The sequence below is a fragment of the Chrysemys picta genome, chromosome 24, assembly GCF_011386835.1.
Source record: "Chrysemys picta bellii isolate R12L10 chromosome 24, ASM1138683v2, whole genome shotgun sequence".
In the NCBI taxonomy this organism is placed as follows: Eukaryota; Metazoa; Chordata; order Testudines; family Emydidae; genus Chrysemys; species Chrysemys picta.
The window spans coordinates 14565398-14593353 of record NC_088814.1 but is presented as its reverse complement, the minus strand read 5'-3'; the positions used below and the strand labels follow the sequence as shown (position 1 = coordinate 14593353).

The window sequence follows — 27956 nt, the reverse complement described above, 5'->3', positions numbered from 1 at the left end:
ACACACTGCACCCCCTCCCCGAATTTCTGCGAGCCTGGGTAGGGAGCTTATTTTCCCTTGTGATGGGCTGAGCTCTCCCTCCCCACCCGGATACAGCTGGAGCGAAGATAGATGCTGCCTCCATTGCTCCCCTTTAGGAAATAAAGTGTTAATTTAGAGGACTCTGAGAAGGCTCAGATGGGGAGTGGCTGATCTCCGCTCACATTCTCCACAGTTCCAGCCCCTGTGGCGTATTGAAAGAAATGACTCAATATCCCACTTACATGTTTTATTAACATGAACAAATAAAACCAAGAACACATCACTAAGGCTACATGACTATAAATACTACTCAGCTAACGAAGGGTTAAACAATACAATGATAAAGTTCAGGTCAAATCAGTAAATCAATGAGTTAACGAGGATATTGCGTTGGAATCAAGTCATCAATTTAGTCAAACCATCAGATGAATACGGGAGAAAATCAAACCCTTATAAATCCTAAACCAGCAACCCAAGGAGGCAGGTTCATAGTTAGTGATGCTGAAACGCCAGTCAGAGATTTTCACCCAGGCAGTGCATCCCAGATTTAGCCAGCTGAATATTTCAGTACCGATACCAAATTATTGCTTACATTCAGCCCACGACCTCAAAGCAAATTAGTTTTCTCCTTAGATTTCACTATTGCGTTGCTAATATTTCTCCTCGCCCTCTCGCCCCAAAACACAGATAGACCTTACAGAGACAGCAGGAAAAGAAGTTCAAACAGCTCTCGCTGAACAATGAACATCTGACAGCTCAATTCTTTTGAACGCTTCCATAGGGAAAGGAGCATGCCTGCGGTCATTTCATAGGGCAGAGTTTTAAGGCTATTAAGATTTAGGGAACTATTCTTAGCCTCTTCCCTGTGTAGATTTCAGAGGTGTTCACACACTCACACCCACTGAACCACACTGTCACACCCCAATCGAATAGAAAGGCTGGAAGGCTCCATGTCCATAAGAAAACAATAGACAAAAATAGAAAAAGGAAAATAAATGTCAAAGATTACAAGGGGTTGGATCTCTGCAGCTCTTCAGCTTTGGACTCACCTGGAGTAGGAACTGGAGCTGCAGTTGAGGAATCAGGTAATGGCATAGGTGGCCCAGCACTTCCGGTTGCAGGCTTTTCAGGTACAGGGAGACTGGTGAAGGCTGCATAGCCTGTCGCCGTTGTGCTTCATTCCCCAGAGGGGATCAGTCCTGGGATCCTGGCAGTCAGTCTCTCTTAGACGACTTACATAAGAACGCAAGACTGGTCATACTAGGTCAAACCAATGGGCCATCTAGCCCAGTATGCTGCTGAGAGTGACCAGTGCCAGATGCTCCAGAGGGAATGAACAAAACAGGCTTGTTGATCTGAAAGCTGAAGGACTTCCACCCTTACCGTTTACTTTATTGTTGTAGATTCCAGCTTACCCCACCTTACCACACCTCCCATGAGGTCTCTAGGCAAATCAGGTGTGAACTGATCCTTCGATACAGACATGTCCCACTCTAGATGAAGTGAGGCAGAGTTTGGGCCAACGTCAGTTTGGAATAGCACTGCTTAAGCCAGCAGTTTTTTCAAAGTATCTGCTGCCGTAAACCACATGTAGTGTGGACGTGCGAACCCCAAAGGTATCAAACATGAAAGAAACATAAGGCCAGTTATGGGGAGGTTTCCATGGCCAGGCCTGAGGGTTAAATAGCTGGGCTCTAACAGCTGGCCTCCTCCAAAGGAAAAGGGGCCTCAGCACCCATAAAAATAACTGGTTGCAAAAATTAATCATCCTGCATCCATCACCATTTTAAATTCTGACCTCTCCTGACCGATGTGTCTTTGTTTAGCAAACAAGCGGATTGGGGAACTCTGTGGCTGTTACCCTCTAACTCAGTAAAAGGTTACACATCTTGTCTCAAGCAATTTTCCTCTTAACAGAAAATTTATTTTAAACGTTATCAAAATAAATTCCATTTGAAATAGAAATAATTACAGTCTACATTGGGTCTCTATTTTCATACGTGCTATTTCTCTCACATGTTCCCCCACTCTAATTCCTTTGGAGTGAGGTTTTACTTTTCAGGATTAGCCACCATTTCCGATATAGTAGGAGGGGGCAGGGAGAGAACTAGAAGAAAACCTGAATTATATTGTAACACTGAAAGTTATCACATAATCAGCCTCTTATTTTACACTAATTAACTTCATGTTTAATTTAATTGTTGCTGGTAATAACTTATTCAAAGATTACAAAATATAAACCGATAGGGCAGTTTTCTCTTAATTCCCATTTCCATCCAGTGAGCTTTGTGTGAAGTCACATTCTAGAATAACCTAGTAGCCTTCCATTTCTGTGAGTTCATGTCTCCCTGGCTCTTCTCCCAGACGTGGGGATGGAAGGGGGTCTCTCACTTCGTGGGAAAGTTGCATTATGAGAAAAAGCACCTGTGCTCTATTTTCACACTTTCTAATCTTTCAAAGTAGCAGCAGGTGGAGAAGTGATATAAATGCACTAGACTTAATAGCAAAGCTAAGAGACCAAACCAGACTCTGGACTCAACATTCATGTATCCTGCAGTCTGAACTTGGAATCTGATACATTCCCTCATTGGCTACCATCATTTGCCCAGCATGGAAGTGCTTCTTGTCCAGCAAGTCAGCCAGATTGGGACCCATATTCATGGAATGGCTCTGAAGGAATCAGCTGTTTCTCTCTGTGCTTCATGAAAGTTTGGATCCAAATGGTAAAAAACAGTTGTTCCCAATTTAATCATGGCATCCTTTAGGACCATGATCAATACCATTTAACTAGGGAGCAGCGTTCTACAAATAGTTTACCTGGGCCACAGGTCACCATAGCTTCCATATCTAGGGTGAAAATCAACTACTCGTACCTGCAGTTTCTACCTGAGTTCTTGTCCAATCTTTGCCCTTTCTTGGAGTAATTTTACACTTCTCCGTCATAGAATTCTTCACCAACCACACAATATATCAGTAGTGAAAGTGAAGAATAACTCCCCCAAATATACCCTTTTATTTCCTTTATCTGGTGGCACAGATTCAAATTAGGGACTAAATTCAGGAGTGGCTTAGAATCCCTGTAAAACACCAAATGTCAGGTATCTATTGAAAACAGGTATCTTTCTGCAGCTATATCACATTCAACACGGATTTCATTTCCTACATATTTGCAGCATCTCCAGGGGTGACTGAACAGAAACGTCACTTCCATTTTCCCCATCGCTACCTAGATAGGGATTGCATTTCCCAAATAACAGGCAACACACACCTGATTAGGGAGGAGATCACTTCAGGAGTGACCTCCTGCAGGGCCTGGGCCACAACTGCTTTGGGAACCCAATGCATGGGTATTTTGCCTAGTTCCAAGTCATTTACTAGGGAATCCTCTTCCCAGCCCTTTAGAAAAAATATTGACCTAACCAACTGAACAACAGGGGGATTGGGATGGTGATGGGGAATAAGAGAATCCCTCTGACTTACCCCTTCTCCTTCTGTTGTTACAGAGGGTGAAATGACATTTTTCCCTATCCCTGCCATGTTCCTGCTCTTTGTTATAGTTCAATATATTTTAAGTGAGAAAAGCGGTAGTAAAAATATCTGCTCTCCAGCACAACCTGAAGCAACATCAGAGCAACTAGGAACGAAACAATTTGTTGATGACTAATAATTGCTTTGAAATGGGAGGACAGTATAACCGTGATGCTCAGGGTTTGTTTAGACTAGGAAAAGTGATGGAGTTTAGGTCAGGTCACGGGGAAAGCTAATGCCAATCACCGCACCTGGGCTACATCTGCACTACAACTATAATTGTCTTTTTACACCAAGATCACTAACTTGAGCAGCCAACACCATGTGCAGTCCTAGTCGATGTCAGGCCCAGGTAGTTTTTGCCTCAGTGTAGCTTGTTGGGATCAAACCTCTCTCCCCCACCTGGAGCTGATGAACATTCCTGGCTGAAGGGACACACAGTCCCATGACTCAAAAGGAAGAGTTGATAGAAAAAAATCACAGGACTGACCCCAAAGAACGGGGAGCTGCAAAAGGCAGAAGCAGGCAACTCATCTAGGGGAGCTGAGAGACCACGGTGCAAATGGTGCAAAGGTCGCTATGTGGGAATTCGCAATTGTGATTTTAAAAAAAAACAAAATCTTCTGCCAGCCGGAATCAAGGCATTTATTACAGTTCTCTCATGCGTGGATTGTCTGATGTCTAATAAGGCTTGAACTCTGATTGAAGCTTTTCCCACACTCAGAGCACGTGTAGGACGTCTCTCTACTGTGGATTCTCTGATGTGAGATGAGGGCTGAGCTATAACTGAAGCGTTTCCCACACTCAGAGCATTTGTAGGGCACCTCCCCTGTGTGGGTTCTCTGATGTGTGATCAGGGCAGAGCCCTGCTTAAAATTTTTCCCACACTCAGCGCATGTGTAGGGCGTCTCTCCTATGTGGATTGTCTGATGTCTAATAAGGTGTGATCTCTGATTGAAGCTTTTCCCACACTCAGAGCACATATAGGGTCTCTCTCCTGTGTGGATTCTCTGATGTGTGATGAGGGCTGAACTATCCATGAAGCGTTTCCCACACTCAGAGCATCCATAGGGTTTGTCACCTGTGTGAATTCTCTGATGTGTGCTAAGGGCTGATCTATAACTGAAGCATTTCCCGCACTCAGAGCATGTGTAGGGTGTCCATCCCGTATGGATTTTCTGATGTCTAATAAGGCTTGAGCTCTGATTGAAGCTTTTCCCACACACAGAACACATGTAGGGTGTCTCTCCTGTGTGGATTCTCCGATGTGAGATGAGGACTGAGTTATAACTGAAGCATGTCCCACACTCAGAGCACGTGTAGGGTTTTTCTCCTGTGTGGATTCTCTGATGTCTAATAAAGCTTGAGCTCCGATTGAAGCTTTTCCCGCACTCAGCGCACGTGAAGGGCGTCTCTCCTGTGTGGATGCTCCTATGTCTGATAAGGTGTGAGCTCCGATTGAAGCTTTTCCCACACTCAGAGCACGTGTAGGGTTTCTCTCCTCTGTGGATTCTCTGATGTGTGAGAAGGTCAGAGCTCCCATTGAAGCTTTTCCCACACTCATGGCATATGTAGCATGTATCTTCCAAGTTGATGCTCTCGCGTGTAATAAGGTCTGAGTGGCTACTGAAGTTTTCCTCTGGCCTGTGCTGAGTCTCACAGGCTTTTTCTGGGAGTGCACAACTCCCGGAATCATTCCCTTTGGATCTTCCTGATAATATTTCATGTGGTTCTATTTGCTCAGCATCTTCCTGCTGGGGTGTCTCCTCGTTCTCACTCACCATCCCGTCACCTGATGGGAGACGGAGAGAATCCAGACATAGGTCACTCCCTGCACCAGAGAGAAAGGAAATCTCAGAGAGAGGAATGGAAAAAGGGATGAACAAACCAAAGTATGTGCGGGAGAGATCAAACCTATCAGGAGCTGATTTTCCCCAAACCCTTCCCCAAAGGAGAGAGAGGAAGGGATCAGTTCTGGGTGTGCATCTCACCAGGACTCTCAGGGGAAAGTGCGATTGGGGAGGGAGCTGCTGCCAACTGTCAGTCAGGATAGGTAGGAAGCCATGAATGACATCTGCCTAATGATTCCACATCTGCAGGGAACAATCCTGAACTTGGAGAGCTTACAACTTGGCGAGTCTTTGTAGGGCATCCCAAATGTTTCCTGTATTCATGGACAGTTTTTGAGATGGTTTATCCAATTCCTCACCTGTGCAGTCAGCTCTCGGGAGCACTTTTTTCAGAGCCATAGAGGTCTGAGACCCACGGCTGTTCCCCTCATTCCAGCTGTGAGATCACATCAGGTTTGAACATTGGAAACCCTGGGAAGGCAAAGAAAACAAGGAAGGTCCATGGAATTTGTGGGATACTTGTCACAAGGAATAGTCCATGGTTTTAACCCCAGCTCATTTTTAAGCAGTAACATCCCAAGGTCGGCTTCCTTGGCTCTAAATGGCAGGAGAGTTCTTATTATAAATCATATTCATTACCTTAGTGCCTAAGAGCCAACTAACAGTGGGTCTCCGTTGTGCTAGGCACAATACAAACCCGGAATAGTAGATGGCCCATGCCCTGAAGAATTTACAGTCTAAACAGACAAGACAGACACAGAATGGGGGAAGAGGTAAAACCCACCAGCAGAGTGAACTATGTGAAGGCAGAGGGACAGATCTGATGAACACAGGTCTATATCTTGAGACTATTGTATTTAACGTTATGACTAGGGCCAGTGTTTTCCAGAAATTGCTATTACTGTATTTTTCCCTGAAATTACTCTTAATTTCAGGAATCACCCTTCATATCCAGAATAGCTGTGGGGATGCAGGGTCCCAAAGCCCAGCTTTCTGCCTGGAGACACCTGACTCCTCCCCAGGGCACAGGGCAAAGGCTGGGGGCTGGCTGCTTTTGAGACTTGCTGCCGATTTCTTCCCTCCTCATGCAAGTCTGGGCTCAGAAAAAACACTGTGGAGCTTCCCCTTGGGAGGCAGGGCACTTGGCAGTGGGACGCCAGACTCCCTCATCATACTGCAGAGCGGACCGTGCTTGCACCTGCTCTCGACTGCATCAACAGCACCTCTCCCCTGCTCATCTCCCCTGCACACAGCTGGTTCATGTCCCATCTCCCCAGCACACAGCCAGATCTAGGCTCTCACTGCCCAGTGTCTGGGCCCCATCTCCCCCACACAGCAAGCTCCTGTTCCCTCCCCCGCAATGCACTTTCAGGCTGTAAAGGATTATATATTGCTCATGTTTGTCAATTACTCTGTTTTCGTTGCCAGCAAACACTGGCCCTACTTATGACTGTTATCTGTATCTCTGAGCCAGCCCTTGAAAGCATGAACACTTCACAGACCATTATGCTGAGATGGGCCAGATGATACTGGGGAGGGCTGAGGGATGGGTTCCTGTGCAATCTGGTATCACTAAGGCTGGATCTCAAGGCTGGTTATACAGAACTCCATCTTTTGAAGCTTTGCCCCATACAGAAAGGGGCAGTGACTGATTTTACCTCTTTCAGGAGACTGAAGACGACAGACTTTTTGGGGGGAAATAGTTGAATTTGAGCTGACTGAGGGGGGTCTTTTGGGGCTACAAACTGACATGACCGGATAACCAAGAGGTAAGCTTTTAAAGAAGGGTTTAAGACACTTTGGAAATGATCGGGGATTCCCAGGAGGACTGATGGTAAATATGCATTCTAATGCTTTTCTTGCTTTATATCATTTCCCCATAAGGCCCACTGACACTGTCATGGATCCATAGGATCTGTGCAATGCCCTGGCTTTTAAACAGTCCTTGGGAGGTGCCCCTTGAGTGCGCTAGACCCCCAGGGGGTCCCACTGTTCCACAAGGATAGGCCATGTAGCTTCAGCACCTGAGACTGAGCCTCTGGTTTCAACACTCCTATTTCAACCTGTGAGCTCTGCCAGCAGGTCCAGCTGAACTACACTCCTGTTCAGAGACTGTTCTTCAGTCAACGCACAGAGCAAGTTTGTGCTTTGACACTGGGCAGACATTTAAAACATAGCAGGGTTTATTAGTCAACCAAAACACAGCATTGGAAAGTCCTTAGCTTAGCACAGAGAAGCAAAGAAGACAATATAGTCCATACTGGCCAATGCCCTTGAGCCATGCTGCTGTAGAAAACAGTTTGGTTTCCATTCACTGTACCTGTCCATTTGTCTTCGCTCTGGTAGAGCTCCCTGCATCTGCGAGCCCAGTTCTTCCTGCTCCCAGAAACATGACGAGCCCATGTATGCTTCACTCAGCCAAGCGGAGATCCTCCCATGGACAGGTGACAATTATTCCCTTGTCTCTGTCAGGTATTCCATTGATGTAGGTTGGTCCCAGCCAGTCCTTAATGACCCATTCATATCACCCCATGACAGCTACGTGACAAAACACCTCGTGTCTCCTGCTCTTTCTAATCATAGCAATACCAATCACAGAGGGAAACTGAGGTGTGTATTGGCATCATACAAGTATCACCAAAATTCCCACCTCTATCACACACACACTGCTCACTGCCCTTGGAGAGAAAGCAAAGCACAGCAACTGGATGTTAATCCAGTGAACACAGTGGAGGACAAGCTGCAATCCTCAAACCTGGTCAAAAAGGAGAGGCATGTGGGTCCCTACCCATAGAGAGGGGCTGGCTAGAGGCCTGACACCTGAGAGGCCATTCCTTGAGCAGACCATGGAGGAAGGTCAGAGGCTTAGCTGTCCCAGAACTGTGATATTGCAAAAGCACATTCTGGGGAATTAGGAAATCTAGTGACTCAGGTGCAATGGGAGGGAGAATTAAACTCCCCCAGTGTGTGGAGAAGGCTGGGGAATTAAACACTGACATTCAGGAACAACAGCCTCTAATTCTTCCGGAAAAGGAGAAGGTAAGAAACAAGAACTGGGCCATGTAACGTCAGGAGGGACAGGCTCAAAGATCCAAGGAGCCTGGAGGGAAGACAGCTTGTGGCTGCTGCCGATGGGGAGAGTGGGGCCAAGAGTCTCTCCAAACTCTCACTCCTGTTGACCCCGACCTGATTTTATGATCTAGGACCTAGTATCATGTCTTGTGGGCAATTTTATACTCGCTCGAGATAAAATGTCATTATCAGAAAATTGCTTATTAGCTTGGAACATGCATGGAGGGTCAAGGAGGTGAACATAAATAAATGGGCTATTAAGGGCAGGTCTACACTACAGCCAGGATAGACGCTCTGAGATCGATCCACTATTCACGGAACAGCAGTACCAGGTAAATGGAAGCTCCAGGAGGCATATGTTAACCGAGTCCCACCCCACCTTGCTTAGAGCAGCAAGGAGGCATCAGAGGGTAGAAAAAGAGAACCTTTGTGTCTCCCAGCTGACGGACTGAGGCAGGGTTTTCATGTTATCACATACCTACTAGCCAGAGCCTGATATAGGAGATGGGGCTGTCTCTGGACCCTGCTGGTGGCTCCCTGGTAGGAATCCCAACACTCTCCAAATAAACTATATGGAAGAAAGGGGAAGTCAATAGTAAAGAATATAAGTTAGGAGGTCAGAATTGTAGAAAATTGGTAAGGGAAGCTATCAGAAATCAATGATCAATCAATGAAAATAAGAAGGAAGTTTTTAAACGTATATTAAGTACAAAATTAATCATAACAATGGTAGTGGTAAATTACTAGATGGAAATGGAAGAATTATCAAAAATAATGCAGAAGAGGTAAAAGCATTCAATAAATATTCCTCTCCTAGATTTGGAGAAAAACAGATGATGTACTCGTATCATAAGATGTTGACCACGACACTCTTTCCATTCCAACAATAACTCACAAGGACATTAAACAGCAGCTATTAAAGTTAGACATGTTTAAAGCAGCAGGTCCAGATAACTTGTATCCAAGAGGTTTAAAAGACCTGGTGGAGAAGCGTGGTGGACTGTTAATGTTGATTTTAATTAGGACTTGGAAAACTGGGGAAATTCCAGAAGCTTGGAATAAAGCTAATGCTGTGCCAATATTTAAAAAATATAAAAGAGATGACCCAGCTAATTACAAGAGTGTCAGTCGGGGACATCGATACTGGGCAAGATAATGGAGCAGCCGATACTGGATTTCATTAATAAAGAATTAAAGGAGGGTAATATAATTAGTACCCATGAACAAAGGTTTAGAGAAAATACATCCTATCAAACTAACTGAATATCCTTATTGGATGAGATCAAAAGTTTGGTTGCAGCTAATGGTATTGATGTAATATACCTAGACTTTTGTAAGGCATATGACTTGGTTCAGCACAATATTTTGACTAAAAAACTAGAATGATACAAAATAAACACAGCATACATTGAATAGATTAAAAACTGTGATTGTAACTGGGGAACCATGGTCGAGTGGATTTATTTCTAGCGGGTTCCCGCAAGGATTGGTTCTTGGCCCTGTGCTATTTAACATTCTTATCAATGATCTAGAAGAGAAGATAAAATCATCACTGATAAAGTTTGCAGTTGGCACAAAGATTGAGGGTGGTGGTAACTAATGAAGTGTGAGTGGATTCAGGCCCCAGCACTGGGAGTCTGGGAAGTTTTCCCAGCCCTGGCTGGAGGGTTATTTCCTGTTCCACAAAGAGGGGAAGTTCCATTCCCAACTCCTGCGCCTTGAAATTAGGCCCTGTCTAACACTACACCCCATATTCAGTATAGTGGTATGATTACAATATGATTAGGACATCATTATGATGCATTTTGTGCAAGATGCGTCATGTGCGGTGTCATTGGAAAAGTTATGATTTGTTGAATAGGATTATCCTGTTTGTGTGCATGGATCATGTTTGTATCTGAAGTTATGGATATTGACTATGTATCTGTATTTCTAACGTGCTTACTTTGGGTAACACCCACAACGAGCCTTTCAGGTACAAACAGGGAAGAAGCCAGACAGCGCTCATGGCTCATCAACAAAGACAATGGACTGTGGACGAGTTTAGCCTTCCTGTGAAGGTTTCAGCCAGCCTATGAGTAATGGCTGCTATGACTCAGCAAGGCATGTTAGGTCATGTGACCAGACCACATGACACTGAACTCCATTTTGGTACCTGTATTTTTCCACAAACTAGACTGGGAATTAAGTTTGGAACAAAGGGTTCCTGCCATATGAAAAAGCTACATAAGGTGGGGTGTGACATCATCTCTTGGCCTCATTCCCCACACAAGAGAACTGGAAACACCTGAGGAACAAAGACTGAACTGGGGGAAGTGCTGGTCCCAGGTAAAGGGATTTCTGGCTTGTGTATGGAAACTTGGTGGACTGCTTGTATCTTCAGTCAGGGTGAGAAATTGCTAATTCAAATTCTATCCATCTACTATGTTAGGCTTAGTTTGAATTTTTGGTTATTTGCTAAGTAATCTGCTTTGATTTGTTTGCTATCACTTAAACTCTATCTTTCTGTAGTTAATAAGCTTGTTTTATGCTTTATCTTAACCTGAGTATTTTGAGTGAAGTGTCCGGGGAAAATCTCAGCTTGGTTAGCACAAGCTTGTTGTGCATCTCTGTCCCATATTGAGGGGAAGGCGAACTATATTAATGAGCTTACATTATACAGATCCCTATGCAGTATAAGATGGTATAATTCTGGATTTATACTACAGTAGGTGTGCAAGGTTGAGGAGCTGGGCAATTGGCTGTTGTCTTCTATCTGTCCTTGAGTGGCTTAGGTAAGCACTCAGGTAGCTTAGTTGGGTGTGTGGCGACACCTGCTGTCATGTTGGGAGATAACCGGGCCTGGAGAGGCTGGCTGAATCTCCAGCAAAGCAGTGTGAGAAGGGCCAGCCCAGCGTGAGGGTTAGAGGGCACAGCGGTTCTCAGAAGCCCCCCCCCGACTGCACTCCGGGGGTGACAACCCATCACACCCTAGATTACACAAGTCTCAGCAGGTTTCTCACATCCTGTCCCCTCCCTTTCTCCACCCTAGATATTTCCTGCCTCCCACCACCTCTAGCAGCTCCCACCCTCCTATGCATTTACTGCTCCTCTCCCTCCAAGCAGAACCCACCACCAGCTCCCTGGTAATCCCTTACCAGAGCCAGCTCCATTGCAGCCATTTCCTCCCCGCTGGGAGGACGGGATGATCTGGAGTGAAACGTGGACGTTATTCTGTAGCCTGCCAGGGTGAGAAGGGCAATGTGAGAGAATTCAGACGGGGCTTTTGTCAATTCCACAAGCCGATTCCCCCCAGATTTTTCCCTGCTAATGGACATTCTAGGTTCTGCCACACTGTGAAGCACAGAGTGACCTTATTCCAGTACAGTCCTAGCCCCATCCCACCAGGATGTAACCCTCCGAGACATGGTGAAACCCTCCCAGTAACAGAGTCTCTCTGTTACACTTACCAAGTTTGTGGACGATACCAAGCTGGGAGGGGTTGCAAGTGCTTTGGAGGATAGGATTAAAATTCAAAATGATCTGGACAAACTGGAGAAATGGTCTGAAGTCAATAGGATGAAATTCAATAAGGACAAATGCAAAGTGCTCCACTTAGGAAGGAGCAATCAGTTGCACACATACAGAATGGGAAATGACTGCCTAGGAAGCAGTACTGCGGAAAGGGATCTGGGGGTCATAGTGGATCACAAACTCAATACGAGTCACCAGTGTAACACTGTTGCAAAAAAAGCAAACATCATTCTGGGATGTATTAGCAGGAGTATTGTAAGCAAGACACAAGAAGTAATTCTTCCGCTCCACATTTCAGGAAAGATGTGGACAAACTGGTGAAAGTCCAGAGAAGAGCAACAAAATGATTAAAGGTCTAGAAAACATGACCTATGAGGGAAGATTGAAAAAATTGGGTTTGTTTAGTCTGGAGAAGAGAAGACTGAGAGGGGACATGATCACAGTTTTCAAGTACATAAAAGGTTGTTACAAGGAGGAGGGAGAAAAATTGTTCTTCTTGACTTCTGAGACTAGGACAAGAAGCAATGGGCTTAAATTGCAGCATGGGTGGTTTAGGTTGGACATTAGGAAAAACTTCCTAACTGTCAAGGTGGTTAAGCACTGGAATAAATTGCCTAGGGAGGTTGTGAAATCTCCATCATTGGGGATTTTTAAGAGCAGGCTGGACAAACACCTGTCAGGCATGGTCTAGATAATACTTAGTCCTGCCTTGCGTGCAGGGGACTGGACTGGATGACCTCTCGAGATCCCTTCCAGTTCTATGATTCTATGAACCAAAGGCCAGAGAAGAGCAGAATCAAAGGAGTCAGTTTGGGGGATTCTCCCTGTCATTGTCCCCAAGGCAGCTGTCTCAGGTTTACAAAGTTGTTTGATGTTCCAGCCTTTATACAGTCTCTCCTGGGAGTGCCCCTTTCATGGGCTGGGCCTAGTTTTAGCTTTTGGCAAGCATGACCCCAGGAGCTCTGAGACTGGGTCTTCTTGCCTCAGCACCTTGTTTCTTTCTGTGGCTCCCCAGTGAGTCCAAATGAGTAGATACTCCTGATAGAGACTGTGAACGTAAGAACAGCCCAGACCAATGGTCTACCTAGTTCAGTGGCCAATGCCAGGCTCCCACCCCCCCTCCAGAGGGAATGAATAGAACAGGCTGTGACGGTGCACCCCATAAGGCTTTATGGAATATGCTTATGAATGTATATATGACATAACTGGAATATGTTCTGTGCTACATATGCCATGTAACATATCTCTGCAAAGGTTATGGTCTACTGAATCTATTCCTCCTATTTGTATGCATGGGTCATTATTGTGTTTGAAGTTAGGAATATTGGCTATGTACTTGCTTGATTTCTAAGTAGCCTTAGTAAAGCATTTGGTCAGCTTCTTTAGAAAGGAATTTGCAAGTTAAGTGCCCAATTAAGAAGCCCTTAACGGACAATGGATCTTGGAAGGCTCCAATCCACATAAGAAGTCTACATGAGGACGCTCAAGGTAGCATGTAAACAATGGCTGCTACCTGCAAGTTCTGAGTCATGCATGGACATGTGACTTGCCCATCTGACTCCAAAACTCCATCTTGCAGCTGGAATTCTACACAGGGGGAGGGAGGGGTCTCCACCCACAAGAGAGTCTATTTAACCCCCTCGGAGACCCCTCCATTTTGTCTTCAGCTGACTCAAGAGATAGCAGCTCCACCCCAAAGGATACCTGAAAGAAACTGGGACAAAGGACAGTAACTACAGGGGGTCTGAGTGACTGCTGGAACCAGACTAGCAGGAGACTAGTCTGTAAAAGGAAGCTTACTGGAACATCTCTGGGGGTGAGGTTTTATCTGTATTCAGTTTTCTTACTGTATTAGGCATAGACTTGCGTGTTTTATTTTATTTTGCTTAGTAATTCACTTTGTTCTGTCTGCTATTAGTTGGAACCACTTAAATCCTTTGGGAGTTGGGCATCTGAATATTAAAGACATGAACACTTCTTAAGCTGCTTTCAGTTAAGCCTACAGCTGTTCGGGGACGTGGTTCAGACCTGGGTCTGTGTTTGTGGCCGGCAAGCTTGTCTGGCGCAACCAGGCAAGGTTCTGGAATCCTAAGCTGGCAGGGAAAGCAGGGACAGAAGTAGTCTTGGCACAACAGTTGGCAGCCTCAAGGGGGTTTCTATGATCCAATCCGTCACACAGGTAACCAAGCGATCCATCCCGTCACCAATCCCAGCTTTGGCAAATAGAGGCTAGAGACACTATCCTTCCCCATCCTGCCTGTGACACTGGCAGATGAGGTGTTAGATCTTGCAAAAGCCTCCATGTCTTAACTGAACATGGACAAACGCATGGCTGGAATCAGTCAGGCTCACCTGTGTTAGTATTGTTAAGACAGGTATTAGAATGATAAGAATGTATTTAGTGTTTAGACTTCATTGAATGCTTGTGAGTTGCTGCCTGGGTTAACATCTGACTAGTTGCATTGTGAGCCTCTGTGGCGATGTAAATCACCAGACAGGAGAGAGACTTTACCTAGGTGAAGTGGTGATTGGTAACAGAATGCATTACACCCTGCCTGGCAGGAAAGGTCCATCAACACCAGATAGAGTATTACGGGATGTTAAAGAAGGCAAAAGACTGTTGTTTTGCTCTTGACTTCCCATTAGCTGAGTTTGCAGCTCAGAGCACATGGCAGGAAGGGGATAAAAAGCACATACAGAAGGAACTGATTATCTGTATGCTGCTTGGACGGGGGGGGGGGGGAAGGAGGAGGAGGAGGAGACATACAAAGTTTCTAGGCATAAGCAAGAGATCCCAGCTGCTTAGCCTGGGTTAGTCCTAAAGAATACGTAGAGCTTGCTTATTATAGAAGCTTCTATTACCTTTTGAAATTTAAGACTAACTCATCTGCATCTATATGATTAACTGCTTTAACTTTGTAAAAAACTCTCGTTTCCTTTTAAATAAATCTTAATACAGGTTATTACAGGACTGGCTACAAGTGCTGTCTTTGTTGTGAGATCTAAGATTCAATTGACCTACGTAAGTGGCTGGTTCTTTGGGACTGGCAGTAACCTGAACATTGCTTTGATTCATGCTGTAAAGCCGTGGTTTTCAACCAGGGGCCTGGGGCCCTCTGGGGGGCCATGAGCAGGTTTCAGGGGGGCTGTCAAGCAAGGCCAACATTAGACCTACCGAGGCTCAGGGCAGAAAGTCGCAGCACATGAGGCTGAAGTCCGGGGCCCTGAGCCCCACCACCCAGGGCTGAAGCCAAAGCCTAAGCATTGTAGCTTTGTGGGGGCTCCTGTGGTATGGGGCCCCAGGCAGTTGCCCTGCTTGCTACCCCCTAACACCAGCACTGGCTTTTAGATGCAGAAAACCAGTTATTGTGGCCCATGTGGGCCCTGGAGTTTTTATAGCATGTTGGGGGGGCCTCAGAAAGAAAAAAGGTTGAGAACCCCTGGTGTACGGGACCATCTGTCACAAACATAGGCTCCCCGGCGTGGTGAGATATATGGGATGACCCAAGGGGACTGTCTGTGACTCTATGTTAATGCTGTTACAGTGCCTGAAGCGTTTACACTGGATACTTGCTTGGTGAAATCTCCATATAGACCTCACAACCAATTTGGGGTTTGTTCCCTGCTTCTTCCCAGTCTGCCTGAGGCCGGTGCTCATGCTCTCGAGTCACTGAAGACAGCGTTACAGAGACTTACGGGCGCAACGCCACCAGCAGCAATTGGCAGCAATGCAGAGCAGGCTTTACAGTGACATGTGTGGGCCAAATGGTCCATGGACTCAGCCAAGCCCCAGTTCTCCTCCAGTGCACGTCAGCATCCCGGCAACCTTCTAGGAGGGTCAAGGCTGCCACTCCTTCAATCATGATGGATCTCCAGCATAGCACCACCTGCGCCCCGGGACCCGCCTGGTCTCCGGAGACAGAGGTGAGTGACAGAGGGTGCACAATGGATCCTGGGGGGTGGGGTAGGGAAAGGGATAACAAAACTCACCTTCTGGGGGTCACCCCTCAGGAAGTGAAGGTGACAGGCATTGTGGTGGCAGTAAAGGGGAAGGGGAGGAAGTGGGAGCAGGAGGGAGCAGCACCCTCAAAGGCAATGCTGCCAGTGGGTCGCCCCACCACATCAGGCATCGGGTTGACAGGGGGCCATTCCCTGGGTCTGGGTGCCTGTAAAGGGCTATATAAACCCCACACTGGTATAGAAGGGGTTAAACTGCTGCTTTAGTCTGGACTGGCCCAGCCCCTCCACACCTGCAAACCATGCCAGGACTGGAACAAGAGTTAACAGAAGAGACCTACTCTACTCAGAGGGGAGCAACCCTAAGAAGGGAACAGTCTGTGGAGCATCTCCAGCCCCAAAGAGAGGGCTGGCAGCATTTGGGGCTCTGGCCTTCACCGTGGGTGGGGATCCCTGGAGCTCAAAGGGGGAGCAGGCTGAAACTTGCGCGGGAGACCCAGTAAACTCTGCAGGGGACTGAGATGCTCCCAGGGCCCCCAGAAGTAAGAGGGGTCCATATCCTGATGGGATCTCTCCACAGGTTTCCCCCCCCCCATTACTTTTCTTTCATTCCTTTATTTACCCTTGTTTGCCGACAGTCGGCTCTTCTGCTGTTTCACCTGGTACCCTGCGAGAGGAAGAAAGTGCCCCGAGGCCTCAGCCAGAGGGTTGAGCCCTGACACACTAGAAGGACATGCCCCTGTAGCACCCCTGGGGCAGGGGGCAATTGGACTCACAGAGGTGCACCCCAGAAGGCCTGAGGCCCAGCAGTTTGATGGGCTGGATGGCCTCTCACTGGGGGCTGCCAGCAGCCTGGCACACGGAGTAGATACGGGGTGGTCTAGGGAGCAGGAAGTGGGGCAGCGTCCCATGCAGCATGCTGAGAAGGGAAATGGAGAGGGGATGAGGGGCACTGCAGTGAACTCAGCACCCATCCTGAAGGCCATTGGCAGAAAGTTGTCCTCTCCCCAGTCTACGGGGGTCAGACAGTGACACAGAGATCCCTTGGCAAAGGGTCACTTGGTCTTTGCCAGCAGCTCTCACCTGAGACCTGACAAACCCATCACACCAAACATCTCTTGGAGGATGATTGTGTGAGGTGTCTGAGTCTTGACCAGTGATGAGCTTTCTGTAATGACAGAGATCAATGTCTGAGTTACATGTAAGGAACATATGTTTCCTTACATGTAACTCATACGTTGTTCTATGGACTTGGAATGGGAAATCAATCACAGAGAGGAAACAGGCCCCGGGACTGGCCCATCCACCCAAGAGGGAGTCATCACTTCTCACTAGTCAGCTGCAAGGTAACGCAAGTCTCAAGTGACCAGCCTTTCTCCCTCCCAAAGCCATCGGGGCCCCACCAAACACCTGGAACTGAGGGGGGGTGGGAGCTGAAGGTAACACAAATTTAACCATCCCAAATCCAAAATGTGAATAGTTTAAAGGCACGTTACACGTGTATGGTGTGGAGGGGCAGACCAGAGTGTATGGGGAGGGGGCCTGTTTGGAGGAGGGGCAGACTGGGCAGAGCTAGGGTATGGCTGGACCAGGGGCAGGGGGCCCAGCTCAGTGTGCAGCTCAGGCTACATCACCAAGGTGGCATGCGCCAGACCATACGCTGCTGCTGCGCCTGTAACACGTGTATGAAGCAGCCTAGGACAGGAGACAGTTACTGGCTCCTACAGTGCCCAGAGAGAGCTGGGAGGATGGACAAGAAGGGGAGGCTGAGCTGGAAATGGTGGCAGGAGGAGCAGGTGGGGAAGGAGAGACACATTTGTAGCATGACCATTATTCCCATTTCACCGTAACAGAAAGTACAGGAGAGGGGAGCAGCACTTCAGAATCACCCAGCAACTACGTGGAGAGAGCACTGGACGGGGACTATTTCTGGCCCTGCCACAGGCCTGCTGGATGACCTTGGGTAAGTCATTGCACTTCTCTGTGCCTCCGACTGCAAACTTGTGAGAGACCCACAACTGACTATAGGGCTGCTAACTCCTCCAGCCAACATCGCTCTGTGCAAAAAGCTAGGAAATTCACTTACAAAAAACATTATGAACGCAGGAATTAAGGTTGCCCGGAGCTGTCTGGTGCCCCTCCAGAACAGACATCAGCAAAACTCAAACTTGTAATAATCAGGAGATGCACAGATAAGGTACACACCAATGTAATCCTAATTCTGACCCATGTGAGCAATGACCCTTTCTTTACTCCTACAACACACCTACGTGCACCCGGCCATTTGAGATAGTGCCTATCACTGAAGTACCAGGGAAAATGACAACCATGGCACAGAATCAAGCACTTTATCTTTGCTAAGATGGAATTTGGTTTTAGGTGAGCTGCGCTGTACAGGAGCTACTGACACCTGTTCTACACTCAGACACTGAGCCTGCTCCCCAGAAACAGCCGCACACTTGGTCAATTGAACACCTCTTCACCCCTTTTTACAACTCTTTCATCCTTACTTGCAGAAGTTCCAGCTAACATTCTACATTCACTCACCCATCGTTAAGCACAGACTGCTCTCAGATCCCATCTCACTGCTGACCATTCCCATGGCAAACAGTCCCCTGTTTCCTCCCGACAATATGCACAGCTCAGTGCAGAAACGATACAGACTGGAAGCTTAAGGTACACACGCATCTCTTTCCTTTCATCGCACACGTGGGGGACTCAGACCCAGATCGTCTCATATCACAATCACACCTCCACCAAGCTGTTCTAACTAATGCCTCTACCTTTCAGTGCAGCTACACCTAACACAGGGAGTGCAGCTGGAGTACAGGTAGAGAATGCCCAGTGGCTGTTGACAGCTCCAGGAGGTAGAGTTAAGGTTGCATTGGTGTGTACATTAGCTCTGTATTTCCTAGTTTTTGGAGGTTTGACTTTTGCTGAACTTGATATTCTGGCAGGGCCCAACATACTGCTGGGCAACCTTAACTCTGCATTAATCAAGGTGTCAGTGACTAGATGAATATTCAGTAAATACACGAAAAGTGATGGCTCTCCATCCCTACCTGCCATTCACACAGGCAGCAAAGCCCTGGGCAAGGCAACTTTCAGAAGCAAAGAGAAGAGGCCAGAGCTTAGAGGTTCTCTACCAGTCAGGAAGGGGTAGCAGCGAGGGAAGACCGGCAGCTGATAGTTGGAGGGGTGAAAAGGTTTGGGGTATGGTGGGGGGCAGAAGTGGCTGGGACTGGGCCCATTCCACATCCTCTTGCGAGCAGAGAATGACCACCCTGTCCCCATCCCCAGAGGCAGCTGTGTCTCAGGACTCTGCCAAGGTGCACCCACTAATTCTCTTCCCATTTGGGGTATAGCTCAGGGCAACAATTTCCCAGCTAGATGAACCCAGCTGGCTGTGGGCTGTTCTGGTGCTACAGGGGCCTCAGGTGGTTGAAAGGCAGAACTGCAGCACTTCCCAGGCAGAATGCATCTTCTTCAAGCAAAAAAAAAAAAAAAAAAAAAAAAGAATTCTGTGCTGGACGTGAATTCTGTGCATATGCAGTGGCGCAAAATTCCCACGAGTAATTCACACCCTGCACAAACATAACCTGCTCATCTCTTCTCCCTATGTCTCTGGGTCCTAGAGCTGCTGCTGTCATTAATGCACACAGGCTTTCACTCCCATCAGTGCTGGCACGACCCAATCCAGTTACAGGACTGATCCCTTATTTTCCCATCACATGGGACAGTCTCAGCTGAGGGGGAGGGGGTACAAACGGAAGAGAGTTGTTGTGGTAATGTTGGTCCCAGGATATCAAAGAGAAGGATTTTTAATTGGTTCTAAAAGAAATGACCTCACTTACCTTGTCTTACCAAGAGATCTGAAAGTGGCAGGAGACAAACAGGAAGACAGAGCTCAGGACTCTAAACCAAACATTTATAAGCCCCTGGAAGAAACTACATTTCCCTTCTGCGTCTGGGTATGTCCGTGTTCTATATGAGGGACCACCCCATTCCTCTTACAGCAGCAAGGGGAGACTGCAGCCAGCACCAGATGGTCCTTCCCCATCCTGGGATGTGAGTTGTGAGGAAGTTTGTGTGTGGTGAGTGCATGGGCGACATCCCCAGACAGCTGGACCGCAGATTGGAAAGCCAGGGCAACCCCAGCATAGCATGGTAGCTCTGGGCAGGGGTAGCAGTTCTGGAGCTGGGCAGATGGCTCTGGCAGCATCAAGTGGGTCCATCACTGCAGGGGAAGGTTGGGGTAGTGTCTGAGATCAGGGTGAGGATTGCGGGGGGGGGGGGAGAGGGGGTCCATGCCCAGGAATGGGGGATGGAATTCACCTCCTCATCCCTTTGCAGAGCCCAGCAACTAGGGATTTATCCAGTGAAGTGAATTTCACTCTGGGTGACTTTGAGCCAGCCACTGAATGATCCTTGTGCGTTAGGTTCCACTGGAGCTTACTAGTATTCCCTCCCCCAGACTGCTGGGGCAGCCAGGGATAATTAGTGGTTATGGGAATTAGAAGATGAAAATTCATTAAGAACGAAGATATTTGTGTGTTTATTATTAAATCCCCAGACACCCACCAATCCCCATCATCCTTCCGATGAGCTATAAATCTCTAAGGGACTCAGCTACTGACCCTACAATGAGTTCCTGCCCCTCCCCACTTTCTATAGCAGCACTTTTAAGAACAGGCCAGGGAAACATGTAAATACTTTGAACCAAATTCCAGAAGCTGTGAGCATGGACAAGTTAAAATGAAACCAAGGTTCTGTCTCTCCAAGGACCTGGCCCCTAGTGCAAAATAATAGACGCTCCCCAGAAATCTGAAATGGCCACTTCATAATGGATAGAATGTTATTTAGCTATTGACTTCTGGGAATTACCAATAAAAGAAACAACCCAGTGAAGGTGACACCCTGAGGGAGAGATCTCATGTGTCTTTACAAATCGGTATAATCTAATCTGGGACTTTATACACTAAAATGCCTTATTTGTATCCCTATGGCGATTGCCTGGTGTCACTACAGGGGAGAATTAAGCTTGGGTGCCTGAGCTGTGAACTTCCATCAATTCATTTTGTCTATTTCTTTTTTTAAATTTCAATAGATGATATATTTATTTTAAGCCCTTTTTTCAATGTTTACAATTTCAACGTTCAGAGCTGTGGGAAGTCATGGGGGTCATCAGACCACAATTATTTAATTACGGTAAATGAGATTCCCAAAGCCAAATTTTTATAACTGTTCAAACACAAATTGTGAATGTCACATGCAAAATATACAGTGTAAATATCCTTAAATCACACTGGACTTTCTCCAAAAGCATTTCTATATTTTACCAATATAAATATTTTGTCATCTGTGTGTGTACATGAATCAAATTACTGCAATTTATTAATAAAAATCCAATCCTTTCAAGCGTACTTTTAAGTAACTAAATACTTCAATTCTTTCACTTCCTGGACTGTAGTACTTCCTTTGAGGATAATTACACCTTCCCTGTGATGTATTTTACTCTCAGTACCGTAACCCCATCGTGATGTAGCTCCTGTCTGGGAGCTCTGCTGAGGCCAGTGGCATTGTGATCAGAAGGTGACACTGACACGAGCAGAGACCCATGGGGGAGGGGGGAGGATGAGGTAACATGGAGGTTACCAGGGTTGAACATGGCCCTACAGAGTGTGGGGAGCAAACTCCCTCTCAGCCTCTCCTCTCTCCCACCTCTGAGTCAGTAACTCTGATAAATCATTCCCTGACATCTAAATAGCCCCAGTATGTGAGACAGTGATTAACGCAGGTGCCTTAGGGGCTGCAGAGCCAACCCCCTGCACGGACGAGGGGGGTGAAGAACTGCAGTAGAAATGGGTTAGGTTGGGAGAGGGCACAGCTGATGTGGGACTGGGAGCTGAGTTGAACAAGAGGCCAGAACTTGGGGGGGGGGGGGGGGGGGGTTGGGACAAGAAGTGAACAGGACTGGGTAGAGGCACTTCTGTGTAATTTCCCCCGGTTTACCATCCTGCCATGTATTTAATTTAGAAACTTTTCATTCACATTTGCAAACACCTAATTCACAATTATAGAAAATTTTAAAATATTAAACTTAAGTTTGAAATCTGCTCTAGCAACTTGCTGAGATAGCAACTTGCTGAGATAAAAGTGCATTATATTTTTAGTAGCAATTCGGATTTGTGCGAACTGCTAAAATATAATCTGCTAATCTGAGGAGCTAAACTGTGTTGATGCATTTCCATTTACAGTGGTACAGTTTTAATTAGGTGCTTAATCAGATGTTTATGCAACATAAAGCAGTCAATAATTGATGTGCTTTCATGAATTAACTTGACTGTGTGTTGTGCATCACTTTTAAAAAAGGTGGCGTGAGAAAATGTCAAAATTTCAGGCATTAAGAAATTGAAATTAGGTGTCAGTTCATTTCTCATGCATTTATCTCACAATTTTAATTTTAGTTTTGAATCAGTATTAACACCATGTTGTTTAAATATAATCAAAATCTATTTGTATAATTGTTTGCAAGATTTCATTGGCTATTGTGAACCAGCAGTCTTAACCTTTTACTTTGAGATTACTAAATACAATCCACCGCACCACTCCTGAAAGACTGCAAGCCCTGGCTGGTGACATGTTCCCTAGAGAGCAAACAGCTGACGAGCCCTTTCGCCCTAAAATCGCTTTTGGCTCTGACATTAGCATTTTCTGGTGGGGTGGATAAAGCATAGGTAACCAGGTAATTACAGCATATTGCAATTATTAGATCTCATTTACAAACTGGAATTGAAATACCCAAAGCAAGTTAAGAAGAGAGTGACATCGGGCACAGGTGGGGGTAAAACAATAAAGGGAAAGAACTGACTGTCCAAAAAGCAACATCCCAAACTATCAGAGCCCCGGACCCTCAGTGTAATGCGGCCGTGAAATAGGTTAATGCAGTCCTAGGATGCATCAGGCAAGGTATTAGTAGGGAAGGGTTAGTAATGTTATACAAAGCACTGATGAGAGCTCATCTGAAATACTGTGGGCCATTCTGGTCTCCCATGTTTAAGAAGGATGAATTCAAAGTGGAACAGGTGCAGAGAAGGGCTACTAGGATGATCCGAGGAATGGAAAATTTGCCTTATGAGAGGAGACTCAAAGAGCTTGGCTTGTTTAGCCTAACCAAAAGAATGCTGAGGAGAGATCTGATCGCTCTCTATAAATATATCAGAAGGATAAATACCAGGGAAGGAGAGGAATTATTTAGGTTAAGCACTAATGTTGGCACTAAAACAAATGGATATTGGCCATCAACAAGTTTTGGCTTGAAATTAGGCAAAGATTTCTAACCATCAAAGTGAAGTTTTGGAACAGCCTTCTAAGGGAAGCAGTGGGGGCAAAAAACCTAACTGGCTTCAAGACTGAGCTTGATACCTTCATGGAGGGGGATGGTATGATGGGACTTCCTAAAATGGCATGTAGCCGATCTGCAACTGCTAGCAGCAAATGTCTCCAAAGGCCGGTGATGGGACACTAGCTGGGGAGGGCTCTGAGTTACTACAGAGAATTCTTTCCCAGGTGTCTGGCTGCTGGGTCTCACCCACATGCTCAGGGTCTAATTGACTGCCATATTTGGGGATGGGAAGGAATCTTGCCCAGACTCAGATTGGCAGAGATCCGGGGTGGGGGGGGGGGTGGGTTTGCCTTCCTCTGCAGCATGGGGCATGGCATGGGTCATTTGCAGGTTTAAACTAGTGTAAATGGTGGATTTTTTTGTAACTTGAAGTCTTTAAATAATGATTCGAGGACTTCATTAACTCAGCCAGAAGTTAGGGGACTATTACAGGAGTGGACGAGTGAGGTTCTCGGGCCTGCGACGTGCAGGAGGTCAGACTAGATGGGAGTCTTTAAACTATGCCTTAGACCATGGTGGAGATCAGGGCCCCATTGTGCTGCGCATGGCAGAGAACCTGACTGAGATCAGCATCCCATTGTGCTGGGCACTGCACAGAGAGAGAGACAGTCCTTACCCCAAAGAGATCACAACCCAAGTAGACAGTGGGTAGGAGGAAAACAGAGAGGGGCTGTGACTTCCCCAAGGCCACCAAGCAGGTCAGTGACCGAGCCAGAAACAGACCCCGATAACTCCAGAGCCCCATTACCCGCAGCTTGGAAAGGTCCCGAGACCCCATTGTATTAGGCTGCAGGAAGAGGTGGTTTGCCCATGGATGCACAGGCTGTCTTGGCAGGGCAGCTCAGCTGCCGTCCCTGCACACAGCTGGGGCGTGGGGGGGTGTTGTCCTGGGTCAAGAGAAGTCAGTGTTCAGTCCTGTGCTCCTGGCTCATACCTCCAGCACTCACTGCTGCCCCCCCGTTACCAGCTGCACTGTTCAGCCAGCCCCAGGCCTCAGTGAAGTCACTGTCCCCCCACACCCCACCTTTCAAACTGGGACATCGTGCACCAGGGTCAGAGTGCACTAGTGTAAATTCTGTCTATACTAAGGGTTTGCACCAGTGCAGGGGCGGGCAAACTGTTTGGTCTGAGGGCCACATTGGGTTTCCGAAATTGTACGGAGGGCCGGTTAGGGGAGGCTGTGCAAGAATTCAAACAATCTAGGTTCAGTTCCCAGTTCTGCCCCAAATTCTCCATGTAAACTTGAGCAAATTACTTCAGCTCTCTGAGCTTCAGTTTCCCCATCTGTAAAATGGAGAGTCGCCTCCCACCATTTGCCTATTTAGCCTTTGAGCTTTTTGTGGGAAGGACTGTCACTGCAGGCATGTCTACACTGCAGTTAGACACCGGCGGCTGGCCCGTGGCTGCTGACTTGGGCTCACACGGCTCAGGCTGCGGGGCTGTTTAATGGAGCCCAAGGTCTGGCACCCCCCCACCTCGCATGGTCCTGTAGCCTGGCTCCAGCCCGAGCCCAGACACCTACACTGCAATTAAACAGCCCCTTCACCTGAGCCCTGTGAGTCATGGGCCAGCTGGGGGGTTTTAATGGCAGTGTAGACATACCCTGAGTGTCTGTACAGCACCTGTCACAATGGGGACCTGATCTTGGTCAGTTTCTGTGCAGAGCCCTGCACAACAGCGGGCCTGATCTCAGCTGGGGGCTCTGCAACTCCTGGCATTACAGGATCCCTGATTTTCTTTGGGGTCCCTGCAGCACCTGGCAAAATGTGGGGCCAGGATCTCTGTAGTGCCCAGTACAGTGGTGGGGTGTGTGATCTTGGTTGGGGTCACTGCAGTGCCAGGCCCAACGGGGACACAGATCTCAGTCGGGGTCTCTGAAGTGCCCAGCACAATGAAGGCAACAATCTGGGCTGCAGTCATGCGCTGCCTGGCATAAGGGGGGCCGTGATCTCGGTCCAGGTCTCAGTTTTACCTGGCACAACAACAGGAGGCCCACATCTCAGTCGGGGCCCCCACGGCGCCCGGTGGAACGGGGCCCACATCTCAGTCGGGGTCTCTGCAGCTCCAGGAACAACAAGGTCCCTGATTTTGTTTGCCGTCTTTGCAGCACCTGGCACAATGGGAGCCCGATTTCACTTTGTGTTGATGCAGGGCCTGGCACAACAGGGGCCTGGATCTCAGTCAGGGTCACTGTAGCACCCGACACAACAAGGTCCCTGCTGTCTGTAGGGGTCTGTGCAGTTCCTGACACGAGTGCCCCAAACTCGGTCAGGATTTGCGCAGTGCCCGGCACCCTGGGGGACCTGATCTCAGGCAAGGCCTGGGCCACGCTCAGTACGATAAGAGCCCTGATCTCAGTCAGACGCCTGCAGAGAAAAGCTGGAAGATTTCAAGAATTTGATATCAGAATTTCAGAACTGAGGAGAAAATGGGGCACACAGTAAATATTTGCCAATATAAGAGAGAACCACCAACATCGGGGGAGATTTTATGTCACCATTCAACAGTTCAAGAGAAAAGAGGAGACATTTGAGGGGATTATACAACGATATTCAAACAACAACAGAATGGGATGGATTCTTCTTGCCGCACATTCACATGGCCAGGAGGGAGCCCTGGGTGATGTGGCTTTCACAGGGGAAAGGAGTGGGGCTGGAGTCAGATGGTCACTAGTTATAGGGAAAAAGAACAGGAGTACTTGTGGCATCTTAGAGACTAACAAATCTATTTGAGCATAAGCTTTCGTGGGCTACAGCCCACTTCATCGGACACATAGATACAGACTACCAGGGCTGCTACTCTGAAACCTAGCTATGGGGAGGGGCTGGCAATGGGGTCTGAGTGTGAGTGGCAGGAAGGAGGGTGGGGGCTGCTGGGTTGGGCAAGGTGCGTGGGGGGAAATAGCTGGACTGGGAAACCTGGAGCTGGGCTGTCTCCATGGGGGACACTTGCTCCTCCCTTCCCTTCCTGGCCTTTCCATGCCCTGTTGCCAGCAGAGAGAGGCCCCCCCAGCCCAGCGGTGTCCCTGTCTCAGGGCTCTCCCTGCCTCTGCCTGTTTCAGAAATCACTCAGGGGAATGATTTCCCTCCTAAACAAGGACAAACCACTGCAAGGAAAAATGGGAGGGGAAACGACACACCCCAAACCTGAGATTTGAACTGGTCATTGGGGAAGTGGAGGGGAAATGGGGTACGAGCGGGGAGGAGAACAGAAGGGGCGGGGGGGGTCACCATGGATGTGGCCCCTCGCTCAGAGAGAGGGGGCAGGACGGGAGAGGGCGGGGTTCCCAGGGCAGAGAGCAGCGGTAAATCTGAGGGGGTCTCAGCCCCCCCCTTTCTCTCCCCGCTCCTGGGGGGTCACCGGCTCGTTCCCCCCCCCCCCCCGCCATGCCCGGGCTGCAGAGACATTTTCCATCCGCCCCTTGTCCCAGGTCCCCCCCCCGGAGCTCCCCAGCCCGGCCTCACCCCCCCCCCGGAGCTCCCCAGCCCGGCCTCACCCCCCCACGCAGGGACCCAGTGGGGCTGGTCCCGCCCCCCGGAGCTCCCCAGCCCGGCCTCACCCCCCCCCGCAGGGACCCAGTGGGGCTGGTCCCCCCCCCCCGGAGCTCCCCAGCCCGGCCTCACCCCCCCCCCGCAGGGACCCAGTGGGGCTGGTCCCCCCCCCCCGGAGCTCCCCAGCCCGGCCTCACCCCCCCCCGCAGGGACCCAGTGGGGCTGGTCCCCCCCCCCCCCGGAGCTCCCCAGCCCGGCCTCACCCCCCCCCCGCAGGGACCCAGTGGGGCTGGTCCCGCCCCCCGGACCCGGCCGTGGGGCCCCAGGACAGGGCCGGGCCGGGACAGCAGCTCCGAGCCCCCGGGGAGCAGATGCCGGGTCCCCCCCGGACTCTGGGGCCGAGTCACCGCCCGCCCCCCCCGGCTCGCGGCGGTACCTGGAGGCTGCAGCTCCGCAGCGGGGGCGGCTCCAGCGGGAGCGAGGCTCGGGGCGGGAGGGGCGGTTAATGGCATAGACCCCGCCGCTCAGCCCGGCCTCGCAGCGCCAGGTAGCTGCAGCGATCTGCGCATGCCCAGCAGCTGCTCACAGCCCGCTCCCCATGGGCGGGGCTGCTGGAGCCCAACGCCTGCGGGGAACGTGCCAGGTACTCGGAGAAACGCCGCTCTGCGAACTCTGCCTCTGCGCATGCGGGACTCTCCTTGCTCCCCACCCCGTGATCTGCGCATGCCCAGACCCAAGAGACACAAAACCAGGAACGAGCCCAGCAGAGCCGCAACGCCCCGCAGCCCCCCTCGTCCTTCCCCGTTCAACGACACTTCCGCTTCCGGGAGAGTCACGAACTACATCTCCCAGCCTGCCCCGGGGGTGTTTCCGCCCTCTCTAGCCCCGGGCTGGGGCTGAGCCTGACTCCTCCCCCCACCTCTCATCCCCTCCGGCCCCGCGCCCCTCCCCCCGCCGGCGCCTCTCAGACCTGCTCCCCTGCACCTGCCGCCCAGCCCCGCTGCTGCCAACAGGGGGCCTCCAGCAGCTGTTACTGCGCATGCTCCGTGCGAGCCCAGCGAGCGCTGCCCCCGGGCGGGGTTTGCAGCCGGAGAACGAAGCCCAGAGATCGAGGGCGGG

At 48.8% G+C, this 27956-nt stretch overlaps 2 protein-coding genes across 22 annotated transcripts in view; one reads left to right on the top strand and one right to left on the bottom strand.

The window, feature by feature from the left end:
• Positions 1–27956, top strand: part of LOC135977343 (uncharacterized) — a 371747-nt gene that overhangs the window by 214593 nt on the left and 129198 nt on the right. The gene's annotated exons all lie outside the window — the stretch shown is intronic.
• On the bottom strand, positions 254–27629 carry LOC101943553 (zinc finger protein 501-like). 21 transcript variants are annotated; one of them, XM_065577789.1, is made up of 7 exons: positions 27274–27627; positions 11921–12002; positions 11609–11691; positions 8950–9039; positions 7720–7972; positions 5759–5870; positions 254–5380 (listed from the first exon to the last, which is right to left on the bottom strand). In XM_065577789.1, exons 6-7 carry the CDS (start codon positions 5796–5798, stop codon positions 4209–4211), a joined length of 1212 nt encoding a protein of 403 aa, XP_065433861.1. In that variant the 5' UTR covers positions 5799–5870; positions 7720–7972; positions 8950–9039; positions 11609–11691; positions 11921–12002; positions 27274–27627; the 3' UTR covers positions 254–4208. The 21 variants fall into 21 exon arrangements, with proteins under 21 accessions (XP_065433861.1, XP_065433868.1, XP_065433858.1 ...); XM_065577796.1 differs by lacking the exon at positions 11921–12002 and having other exon boundaries at positions 254–5341; positions 27274–27629; XM_065577786.1 differs by having other exon boundaries at positions 11609–12002.